Here is a 12,581-nt window from a genome sequence, read left to right as displayed (position 1 = left end):
GTAGACAGAGGGACTTTTTGGGAGAGACTACCCCACTTTTTACGTGGTGCTTTTAGGAGGTAGGTGATCGGAGCGTAAGCGCCCATTTTCATGCGAACCAAACCAGTCTTTGAAGCATACTTTTTTGTTGAACTAAGTTACGTTAGCGCACCTGAAAGACTTCGAGAAATAGTTCAGACGCGCTTGATAATGGGTGCTTTTTGAGGAGAATCACTTTTGGCCCTTCATCACCTCAGTTGGAGGACGAAAAAGTATATAGCGCTAGTCGGCACAGGACTTTTAACGAGTATCTTAGATCAAAAGACCTGTCATTGGCATGACAAAGGTTTTATTGCTATATTTAGTGGCACAACATTACTGAAACTCAAGGGAAGCGGCCAGATGCCAGCTATCTTTTTAAGATCGTCGGTCCACCGGGCAAGTACTCACGTATGTTAGGCGTGCTGAGGTCGGAGGCATGGCTGAGCGGGCGGCTGTCGTCGCTGAGCTTGTCCTCTGGCGCGGACTCCCGAGAATGGCGGACTTGCAGCTGCAACAAAAATATATCTAATTATTTAAAGTTAAACAGTTTTTACATTATTATTATTAATCATCAAAAGTGGTTTTGACTGATGCCCTTGGTCAATATCACTTTTCTGATCTGATTTTTCCAGTCAAAAGTGGTTTGGAACAAGAACGTTAGTAGTTACTACGCTCCGTAAAAGGATACGATTTTCGAAGTGATCAAAAACTCCCTGTTATGATTCCGTAAGAGAACCGATGCCGCGATGAGCTGTAGTACGCTACCGGTTTGGCGTCCATCACCAAAGTATGGAAATTTTAAATTCCCAAGCTTAATCAAACAACATTTCTTAACAACTTTACAATGTATAGATTTACGAGTATATCTCATATTGTATACAAAAAACACATGGTTCCTGATGAATGAGAGCCAATTGAGTGTTTATGTGATAAAAGAAATATAGCGCGAGAATGATTTTGGACGTATATTAGAATGTTGTTTTTTGAAAACAAACCGTACTTCGACCATGATGTTAAAAATAATCTCGATATTTAGTACAAAGTTAAATTAAAAATATCAACAATGATAACCCTTTACACGGTAGTGGGAATATAGTTCCCATCATATTCTAAATTGTTCCTTGTTGTTGCTGTTTAAATTTGGACTTATTATGCCCGTTAGAGGCTTAGGTAACTCTTTATGCATTTTTTTAGTTAATTTTATTATCCACAACTGGAAATTGGAAAGTGAAGATCAGGCCGAAGGTGGAAGCGAGCTTCAGTCGGAATCTTTAACCACAGAGGGATGCCTATTTCGCCTCTAACTGCCAGAACACAACAATGCTGTTAACCCTTTAACACTAATATAACATAATCAAATGTTTCATTGTTCTTGGACCTTAAGCGAATAAGGTGGGAACTATATTCCCACTGCGTACAAAGGGTTAACATTATTGTTATTTCTAATTTTCGGCACAAAGTTGATAGCTAAAGCTCTATCTACTCACAAACAAAGGTTTTGGTGAACAGTTGAGGCCCCAGTGCGAACTCTTCACAAGTGTCAGCCACACAGACATACTGTTTCTGGTTCTTATAAGATAATTTGGTCACTATCTCACGCACTTTATAAGTTTTATCATTTTAGTAAGAATTTTATCTTCGATTTTTACCCGACTGCGCCAGAAGGAGGGTTATGTTTTTGTGTACCAAAATTAATACGTATGATATTTTTAGAATTTAGTGGTACAATTTAGATTAATTCTCTGTCACTTTCTGTCCAATAATGTTGAAACAAAATAGTAAATAGTTAGTAGCGACAATTTAAGAAATATTTATTTATTTTTCTTTTTTTTTTCACTGATTCCGTTTAGGACACTTAATTCCTAATCTTTTTTTCACTTCTCATTATTTATTTATGCTTTATTTTTGTTTTCAATTTTATTTATTTCCCAAAAGACTAACACTCGTATTCACGAACGATGCTTGGTTATGTGAAGCAACAAATCGAACGTAAAGCGTTGAATAGAGCTCTGTGATTGGTTCGTGTGTGACTCTGTGCGTCCACGCGCACTGTAAGACCTCATAGTAATCTTTGTAAATTCGGGCCAAAGTCATCGAACAAAATATCATGGACATGGGCGTTTTAGTTTAATATCTGTCAATAACAACATGCTTCAAACTTCACGCAGCGTAGAATTACACGCATCGTATAATAATTCTAGGCAAATATACTATTATACCATTGAGTTATAATATTACTTCAATGTATTATACGAGAAAATGTCGCCCGAGAATAGTTCCAACGTTTGAAATAATAAATTTTGAAGCTCGTAAAATGGACGATAATCCACGGTGTTGTTAAGGGCCTCACGTATTAATGTGATAAACAAAAATACGAAAGTTTGATTCAAGAGATAAATGGGTATTAAGGAAAATACTAAACTCTGATTTTTAATTCGACGGAATTTTGACATTTCAGAAGTGTTGTCAACATTGAAACATTCCCATTATGAATGGAGAGCATTTTCACAAATTAAAAAATAATCCTTTCTTGAATTTAAGGTTTCACTTGAAAAACTAAGGCTTAAAAATGTACTGATCATTTCAAAATGGTTATTTGAATTTTTATTATCATATTTTTGAAGTTACAAAAAAAGTTGGGAAATTATTTTTCTATTACTGGACTCCCTGGTCAATAATTCATGGGTTACAAACCTTTTTTATGAAAATCCTTTTGTTAATAAAATCTTAGCTTCATAAAATAACCAATTTAACAAGATGCCAATTTTATAATCCAAGTTGATTATGACGACGATAATGATTATTGATGATCAATACATTTTCGTTTATGATAATATGTAGTTTTACTGTGTTAAAACACGTTTTTTTCTATTTAATCTCTAAAATGTACATAATAATTAGTGTACATTGAATTGACAAAACAAACAATAGTTCATTCTTGTAAGTTGTACTTGATGAAATTTCATTTCATATTATTTATTAATAATTCAAAGCAAAAAAGGCTTAACACATCTGAATTGTCAAAAAATGACAGCTGTCAGAATTCCGTCGAATTAAAAATCGGACTATAGGACAATTACGAGTAAACAACGGCTTCCAATTTTTATTTTATTTTTGTGTAAAAAAACACTTCGTCCAAACTTTAGATCTATTAGATAGACTTTAGACCCTAAATTGTGCCTTACTTTAGACTCTAAATCCTAATATTTTCACTAGTTTTTACTTTGTTACAAACTAAGAAAGTGGTCTAGTTTGCCTTACTGTTCTAGTGTAAAACACACAAAAACCGGAAAGGACCATGAAATAGAATTATTTGCTTGTTCGTTTGCGATTCCCAAATTCGTACAATGTACGAAGTAATTATTTGAGTTAATTATACGTGAGACCCTTAATGATAATAATGAGATGATATGCGACGTCTTTTACAGTCGGTTTTACTATAATATTGCGAATACAGACGACAATTCTGCAAGAACATAGAGCAGTGAAAAGCATTTGTTTACCTATATCGAAGTAGTTTAGTCAGTAAGTAGTGCTTAATAGTTATCATTTTTATTAATGTAAATCAATGGTTTAAATTTTCCCATCGATGAGAGAGTGTATTTAATTTAGTATGTACTAAAGATAGAAAAAAATTAATCGACGAATAACACACACCACGATGTAGTTTGTAATAAAATGGAGGCGCTGATAAATTTATTAAGTCTAACAAAACTTCCGTGTTTTCAAAGATTAAATACATGTTTATTTCAATAAGTCGAAGCATTAATCACAATCGATACAGATTAATCGAGGCGATTAATCGCGTTCCCCTCCCTTTTCAGACTTTAAAACAGACTAAATTATACGTGCCCACGCGAATTCTTCGGTGTCATAAATTGATATCCCTACGTTTCATGTTATGCATTAAAAATCTTTTAATACTTTTCTCAGCTTAGTCACATTGTAACTTTTAAACATTAAATTTGCGTAGACTTTTTGTCGCCAGGACAAAATAGATCAGATGTTCAAGACGCGGTAAAAGAATAAAATAAATAAATGATATAGGTACTGGAAAATCTGTTTATCTTACATGCTTTATGTAACTGCTGAAACAATATTAGGCGTAGAAATTGATTGGGCATTCATTTTTTTTTTTCAGAAAATACTTAGAAAGGATTGAAAGCAGGCGATGAACTTCATGAAATAAAGTGTATGAGTGTATATGAACACTTTATTAATTTACATAGATTTTACAAAAATGTTTCCCCATAATAATAATGAGAAATTGAAAGTTTGTAATGTTTATTACCCTTTTTAAGCAATAACAACTGACCATCCTACTAATATTATAAATGCGAAAGTTTGGATGTCTGGATGTTTGTTACTCTTTCACGCAAAAACTACAGAACGGATTTTGATGAAACTTTACAGTATTATTGTTTATAACCCAGAATACATAATTATAGGCTATAATTTTTGACGATCTGTGACAAACTAAATTTCCCGGGGGTGAAGCCGCGGGCAAAAGCTAGTATTTAATAAATCTTTACAAAATTGATGTTCATAAGTCAGATAATTACAGAAGCTATAACTTATAACCATATTATAAATCCCCACAGGTTAGGCCGCGGGCAAAAACAAGTGTAGATAAAAATAAGAATGCCAGCCAGTCTGTCTGTCATTTTCTCTGCCTGATAGAGGTTAACACGTAAATTATTACTCTAAAAATGTTTACAAATGCATTTTTAGGTTGACTTTGACCCATTTCAGATTCAAACTAAACCGATAATATTATGTTTATGTTATATGCTTGACGATTCACACGTTTGATCTTTTTAAGTCGGTGCCAACGGTTGTAATTATGCAGAAAATCGGCCATTTTTAAAAATGAAGATGTCAAACTAGTCGTCCAATGTGTCATTTTGTTTTGGTCTTGAAAAAACCGAAATGAATAATAATTGTCAGGTAGTCTTTTTTATCACTTTTTGTTTTTATTTTATTAACCACATTTTCCAACCAAAGGTAAAGGGTTTCTAGACTAGAATTTTGGAAAGTAGACATATTGTGCCCTTGAATTTGCTATTGCGTATGAGAACTGTAAATATCAAAATCATCTGCCATTATAAACTCACTAGAAGCACATGAGTTTATAAAAACACGTCCAAAAAGACAACCAAAAATCCAACATCTGCGTGAAAAACGCAAAAATGTGGTTAATGTTTTTGAACCTATCAAATATGAAAGCGCGTCCATCAAGATGCGATAGGGCTGTCTGAAGAATTCTAGGTCGAAAAACAACGCTAATTTACGATAATATTATGATAAACTCAATAATGAAGAACAGTGTTGTTCTTATAAATCTGCCAAGTATACCTAAAATATGGAGAGTTCCGCAGAAAGGGAAAGAAGATAAATTGTTAATTAATATTGTGAAAGGAGGCGTACCTAGTATTATTACTTAGGCCTACTTATAGTCTCAATTTCATAGACTTAATCAAATGTCTGTATTTAATTTAAAATAGCCTTGAAGGTGCCAGTGGCCATATTCTGGACAAACTCGCTTTATCCACAGATCATATCTGATCTTTTCGGTCTTCAGCTTCTTTGTCTGCTAAAAACCCGACTACCAATAACTGCAAATTTTTGAGAGAACAGTTAACCGTCATTAGTAGTAATTTGTACGTTTCAACCTAGTGCCGCCCACTGATGGACAAAGGCCTCTCCCAAGGATATCTACAACGACTTTCTTCACCAGGTCATCAGTCCACCATCGTTTTCCAGTTCGATGTCGCCACTCGAAAACTTACTTAGAAGAATATGGCCAGTTCTGTGCGATACTGGCAACCCTGGACTAAGAAAGGCATTTCAATGCCAGTGTTTGATACTCTTTACGAGTGTTTACACGCCGTATAAAAACCAAGCCCGATGACGCATTTGCTCACAGCCGTGCTTAGCGAAATGAGCCAGAACAATGTGAATATAATCTGTAGGACAAATAAAAGCAACCGTATCCGCAAAAAAAAATAAAACTTACGTAAATACTTTTTGGAAATTCATAATTTAATGATAGTGATGTGAATAACAGCCATAGTTTATATAGATTACGATTACCTACTATAACGATTGTGTTCGGATTAAAAAACAAAAAGGAAATAATTATAACAGTTTGATTAAAATACCAAATAATATCTCACTTGCCAAATGTTGGTCTCGAAGCGCTGGTAGGGTAAAAAGATTATGAGACATGTAGAGGCTCCTTAAGAGCAAAATGACGATTTGTAAAGACTATTTATTAGTCTAAACAAATAAAGAAATTTTGACTTTTTTTTTTACTTTTCAATTTTATGTGTTTCTTTGATGCGATGTTTTTAAAAAGTTTTTAATAAAAAATTTGAAGTCCTTTACATAAATAAACCAAGCAAGTAAAGCCAAGCGTATTATAGAACAAATCATAATATAATTGTATACGCAAATGAGTTGGCGTTCTTCTTTAGTATTTGTGAATGATAAATTTCGGGCATCGCAGTAATATTGCGTTAATAGTCACCAATCTCGCGACAAAAGCATTTCGTGCCAAATTAGATCTGTCAGATATACGACTGAATTGAGACTTTCTGTGGCAAGGACGTTTATTTTGTCACAATATCTAAAAACACTTGGCTAGCTTTTTCTTATGACTTTGTCTGCACGACAACTTTTTAGTTGAACTACCCATAAAGTAGTACCTGTTTTTAGGCAACGTATTTGCTATGAATTATCTTTTTAGGACTAAAAGATTCTAAAACTTAACTAAAGTTTAATTTTTAATTTTACCTGTTATGATAAAATTAAAAGATAAGTGGTTCTTAAAACCATTCATCTAACGTGTAGAGATCATCACGTTTTCGTAGCTTCGTAGTAGTTTCGTAGCTTTCGCTTGATTTTAATTTAATTTTCGTTTTATTTCAATTATGTAATTTGTAATTTTGTACTTACAATTTTTGAAAAGAAAAAATGTTTAATATTTTTTTCAATACTTTCAGTTAAGAGTTTTGTTTAATCCCCTTGATTTATTTTTGTTTCTTTTGATTTATGATTTTTGTTTACATTTATTTTAATTTAAAAAAATCCATCAACATCGTCAATCATTCAATTAATTTTGGTACACAAACTCACTGAATCACACAATGTTACATCACTAGTTTTAAATTCGAACTTTTGAATTCCGAATCCGAACACTAAATTTTTCACTTTTTTTTAATAGTGCCCTTGACTGCTGTGCCCAAGGCGTGCTCTTACACTGACACTTTGGGAAGACCATTCGAAATGGTCTATTTTTGAACCGGTGGGCGGCCGCAGCGGTAACCGGTAAATTCTGTTTTTAATCTGTACCGTTTGAGTTGTCTTGTTTACGTACGACACATGTTTCGGAATTTGGAGTTTGGATTAGTGTCTTCGGACTGGTCTAGATGATTTAGGTGCAATAATATTTTGGCGGGAGAGTTAATTATGAATAAACAATTTATCTGTTCACTTCAAGGTCCCATAAAATAAATTACATTTCAAATTATACATAATTTATGATATAAACGTTTAGTGATATCCAAACAAGCAACTGTTAAATATTTCAAATCCAAACTGAAATGCCGCCGCTTAGTATAGCTTTGACGCCAAACCGATTTTCTGCTGTATGTCAGCAAATCAACGAATTCAACGAGTGTTTTCAAAAAATATTTTTCTAAAACCGTTTAAAGTTTCTTATTATAAACATAACTGTCGTAAACCGGCGTCCACTTCGACGTATTTTATAACTCTATCCAGTTATTACGTGCTTTATTTGCCGTTACGTTGCGCATCCGCCATCTTATTTATGTCCGAATTTATGTCGAAATCACGATTGGCGCTGCCGAAAATGATAAAATTAGTGTTTAGGGTTAGTAATTTTATTTTATTTATTTATTTTTATTTTTTTCTTGCCTTAAAAGTACAACAAATCCCTGTCGTGGCTAAATGCAATCCGCGAGAGCCATAAAGAAGAAAAAAAAAAGTACAAAAAATCGACTTCTTTTAAATCATTTAGGGTTTGGTTTTTTAGTACTTCCTTTTATTCCCTTAAAATGTTTTATTTGTTTATTTATTTATTTATTATCGTTATTACGAGAATAAATTAATACTTATCTAATCGCAAGCTAGTTTTGGTTTGGCTATGATGGCAACACTCGCTATTGGCAACCCTGTGAAAACTCGTTAACACAATCTTTAGTGAATGAAATCAAATGACTAATCCTAGTAAATTAATCACCGATTCTATTTACTCGATACGATCCCGTGACAAGAAAGTGACGTAAACGAAAGCACGTCATATTACACGTTCATTGCAAAATCGACCGTATTACAACCGAATAAGATACTAGTGTTAAATTTTGATGTGCTGTCCAGATATTACTGTCCCATGTGGGTGTGGTTCGGCTGAATAACGCCCGTATTCACAAACATTACTATGAGGTCTCACAGTGCGCGTGGATGCACGGGGTGACACACGAACCAATCACAGAGCTCTATTCAACGTTGTGCGTTCGATTTGTTTTAAGCAAACATCATTCATCTAAGCGTTTCGATGACTCTTTTATAATGCAAACAGCTAGGGACTGGAATTCGCTGCCTGCTGCTGTCTTTCCCGAAGACTATAATCCGGGCCTTTTCAAGGCGAGAGTGAATAGGCACTTACAGGGCAGATATGTACCACCCTAGACTGCATCCCACTTAACATCAGGTGTGATTAAGGTAAAGTAACTGCCTTGTTATGCATAAAATAAAATAAAAATCGTTTGTGAATACGAGCGTAAGTCTTATTGCCTTCACCTCTGACGCTTTTTTAAAGAATTTGAAACATTTTGATAACTTCCGATTGTAAACAAACAACACAGCAATAAATGGTTGTAATTAAACTTGTTTTTGTTTGCAATATGTTTGAGAATTGGATTAGTAATCCGATTCTGAAAATTGTTTTATTGGGGCATAAACAGATTTACGTATATTTTTACCGCAATTTCATCCACAGTTACAAAGATATATCGCTCACTGAATGCAATACCGGCACAATGCTGATTTTGGCCAAAATGAGTTAGTTAGAAAAGAATGAAAAAAGGATTTACGCCTCGGGCTTTAAGTATTTTATGCAATAAATAACAAAAAAAAAGTTATAGAAAATTCTAAAAATTTAGATTCATCTTTTTTAAGGCTATATATAGCACTTTTATACGTCCCAATATAGGTTTTTCACCCTAACACACTTTACTGCATTCATTACGCTCATTTGTGAATGCTTCAACTACTTTTCTATTTTTGTGCTTCAACATAAAACATAGTTTAAAAAGAATTAGGTTTAAATCTATTTATTTATTTATTTACCTACCATCTATTAGCGAACTCCGCCCTTCAACTATGATTTCAGAGTTCAGACAAGTTAACGGATGTATTAATACAAAGCTTACATTAACTGATAACTTGATAACGTGCATTGATAAGATACGTAATGTCAACATTTCCGAATTATCTATATTGATATTGGCTTTAATCCATCGAATATTTTAATATAGAAAATAGAAATGTTGCAACCGACTACGGTACAGGGAGATTTCAGAGATTGTTTTTATCATTTATCATCTTCATCATTTCAGCCACAGGACGTCCACTGCTGAACATAGGCCTCCCCCAAAGACTTCTTCATCGCACGGTTGGTAGCGGCCTGCATCTAGCGCCTTCCTGCTACCTTTATGAGGTTGTCGGTCCACCTTGTGGGTGGACTTTTTTATCATTAATCTTTAACATGTTTTGATCGGGAGAGATTTTTTTTTCTATTTTTTTTATTTTATTTTATTTTTATTTTTTTTATGCAAACGAGCAGACGTTATATGACGTTAGTGATACGGAAGAAAGTAGGTAAATGTAACTCATACTACCCTCAAAGAATAATAATATTTAATTTTAATAATCAAAAAGGGAGAGAAGTAAAAATTCTACTTGGAAAGTCAAATTAAAAAGAGAAGAGTCCAACATCAAGCAGTATAGACAAACCCACATTTATTATTAGATCCAATTTCCGTTGGACGTAAAAGCACATCGTGTCACTATAGTTTACCTTTCTAATTGACTAAACGAAGAAAGAATTTCTATAACAGATGAAAAGGGTTTAAAATAAAACTAGTGATGTAACAAATATACGAATAGGACTTACGAATATAGACAAAAAGGATAAATAAAAAAATATGAAAAACTAAATTCGTAAAGAACTTCCAATTTGCGAAAGTGTATAAACACTACAGTCTTGAAAACATGAATTTTATTGGCAGGTTCTTGACAAGTATATTGTTTAGAAAGTAATTCTTCTTAAAATCCTGAAATTCTAGTCTTGATTTCCAGATATCGTTTAATATATGCTCGCTCGACTCTACTGTAGCATGAACTTCTTTAATTTGGGTTAGACTCCCTACGCTGCAGGTCAGAAGGTTCGGGAAGGCCAGATATTCGCTTGTATTTCCCTTAGTCGCCTCTTCCTCTCCTCTTCTATTCTACTCTGCCAGAACTCTACGACTAGAGTTTTCTTGTTTATAGTCTAAAATTACGAGGGAAATCTCTAGCATAGCTTTGGTATGGACCGACGCAAAGTTCACGGTAAGAACTTGGATGCGGGCAGCGCAGGACTGTGGGCTGAGTTTGAGTTTAAAAAATGTATGAAAATTTTCGTTTTTGAACGTTTCCCGCTAGGGGCGCTGTACAATCCGCAGTGCCGTATTATCCATAAGGCACTTTAGGCCAGTGCCTAGGGGCCCACTATGACCAGGGGCCCAGCACTCCCGATTAAAAAATGAAAAATAAAAAACATATGTTAAAGATAATGTATCAGAAAAGGTCAATTTTCAAGAAGTTTTAAACGATTTTGTATCTAAAAAAATTAGAAGTATACCTTTGCAATGTTATGACTAAAGTCTGTTGTTGATAATGATGGTACCTTCATTCAATTTCGTAATGTAGACAGTAAAAATTTCCAAATTGCGTTGTTGTGGTATGAAAAAGGGGGGGCCCGAAACGAGTTGTGCCTAGGGGCCCCGAGATGGTTAATCCGGCCCTGACAATCCGTCATACATTTAATATCATTTTTTGACTGAATGATGAAATCTCACACTAGGCCCTCTGATTGTTGTGGTAATCCTTGCGTGAGGCTTTCCAGCAGACGGCTTTAGATTGAAAGAACGAAACAAATTCGTATTATCGTATCGAAAGTATCGAACGGCGCATCACTAAACAAACTAATCAACTTTGAAGTTGACGACACGCTTTCATAATAAAAGGTGAGTCGTTAAATTATTATGGTGCCGAATCATTTATTAGAGCGTTTTTCTTTGGATACTTTTTAGTGCACACTTTTTTATTTTATGGCTCTGGGAGCGAAATAAATTATAATTATTTATTAACTGTTGGCAGACCAGAATGTTGAGAAATAAATTCTTCAGATAACCAATAGAAGAAGTGACTTCTGAAGTTATTGTTATACCTACTAGCGGCCGCCCGCGACTTCGTATGAGTGGATCCCGTTTTACCCCCTTTTATGAGTTGAATTTTGCAAAATCCCGTCTTAGTGAGCACCTAAGTTCTAAAAGAAACCCCCATGCAAAATTTGAGACTCCTAGCTTCATTATCCTTTCATTTAGGCACAAAACATAGATTTTTAAGCAGTTAAAGATCGGATCCTGTCAAAGATAACTCATTTCCTTACGATTCCTAAGCAGGATGCATCAAATTGGTCGACAAAGTTCCTTTGACAATATTCCAGAAATATTACAATAAAAGCGCCTGTCTTAAATATTCCTGAGCAATTTGAGGGTTCCGTCGTCTTTTAGTCTAATAAGCATTGGTCACAACCATGCTAATTTAGTTTAAGTGCCATGTCATGATTGCCAAGTCACCATATTGGCGGAAAAAAATCTCTTTCTAAACCACCACTACCAGTGTAAGTAAAAGCGCTTTTTCTAAGCTAAAAATTATGATTTTTATGACTTTAGACAAAACCACACAAGTTAGTAAGTACTTTCTCTTAACTCTATCTTAGGTATTACTGTGTAAGAACTCTGAAAAATAAAAAGGTTTTATTCTACTGACCACGAATCCCTAAAGGGCTGTCCACGGTACAGGAAGCGGGGAACCACCTGATCCGTACAGTTTTAGGACACCATAACTCCTTGTCAGTGTGACAACGGGATTATGGCAGGAAACACCATACACGCATTAGGTTTATTTATTAACTAGCGGCCGCCCGCGACTCGCCGATCTCGTTTTACCCCCTTAGGGGTGGACTTTCGTAAAATCCTTTCTTAGCGGATGCCTACGTCATAATATCTACCTGCATGCCAAATTTCAGCCCGATCCGTTTAGGGGTTTGGGCTGTGCGTTGATAGATCACTATGACAGTCAGTCAATCAGTCACCTTTGAGTTATTTTAGATATCCCTTTTTCCTAATATTGCAGCTATTCTGCATTCGGAGAAGCCCGTCTTCTAAAAGTTTAAGATGATCACGATTATGGTAGTGATGATCATAACG

The 12,581-nt window shown here is 34.5% G+C and overlaps 1 protein-coding gene across 2 annotated transcripts in view; it reads right to left on the bottom strand.

Annotated features, from left to right (window-relative positions):
* The window catches only part of LOC135084560 (uncharacterized), a 131,574-nt gene that overhangs the window by 4,650 nt on the left and 114,343 nt on the right, over positions 1–12,581 (bottom strand). For both annotated transcript variants that reach the window (XM_063979323.1, XM_063979322.1), the window contains one exon: positions 430–529. In XM_063979323.1, coding sequence (XP_063835393.1) covers positions 430–529 — 100 coding nt within the window. The remainder of the gene's footprint in view (positions 1–429; positions 530–12,581) is intronic.

The sequence above is a fragment of the Ostrinia nubilalis genome, chromosome 26, assembly GCF_963855985.1.
Source record: "Ostrinia nubilalis chromosome 26, ilOstNubi1.1, whole genome shotgun sequence".
In the NCBI taxonomy this organism is placed as follows: Eukaryota; Metazoa; Arthropoda; class Insecta; order Lepidoptera; family Crambidae; genus Ostrinia; species Ostrinia nubilalis.
The sequence above is the reverse complement of the archived record's forward strand: the minus strand, read 5'-3'. Positions and strand labels throughout refer to the sequence as shown.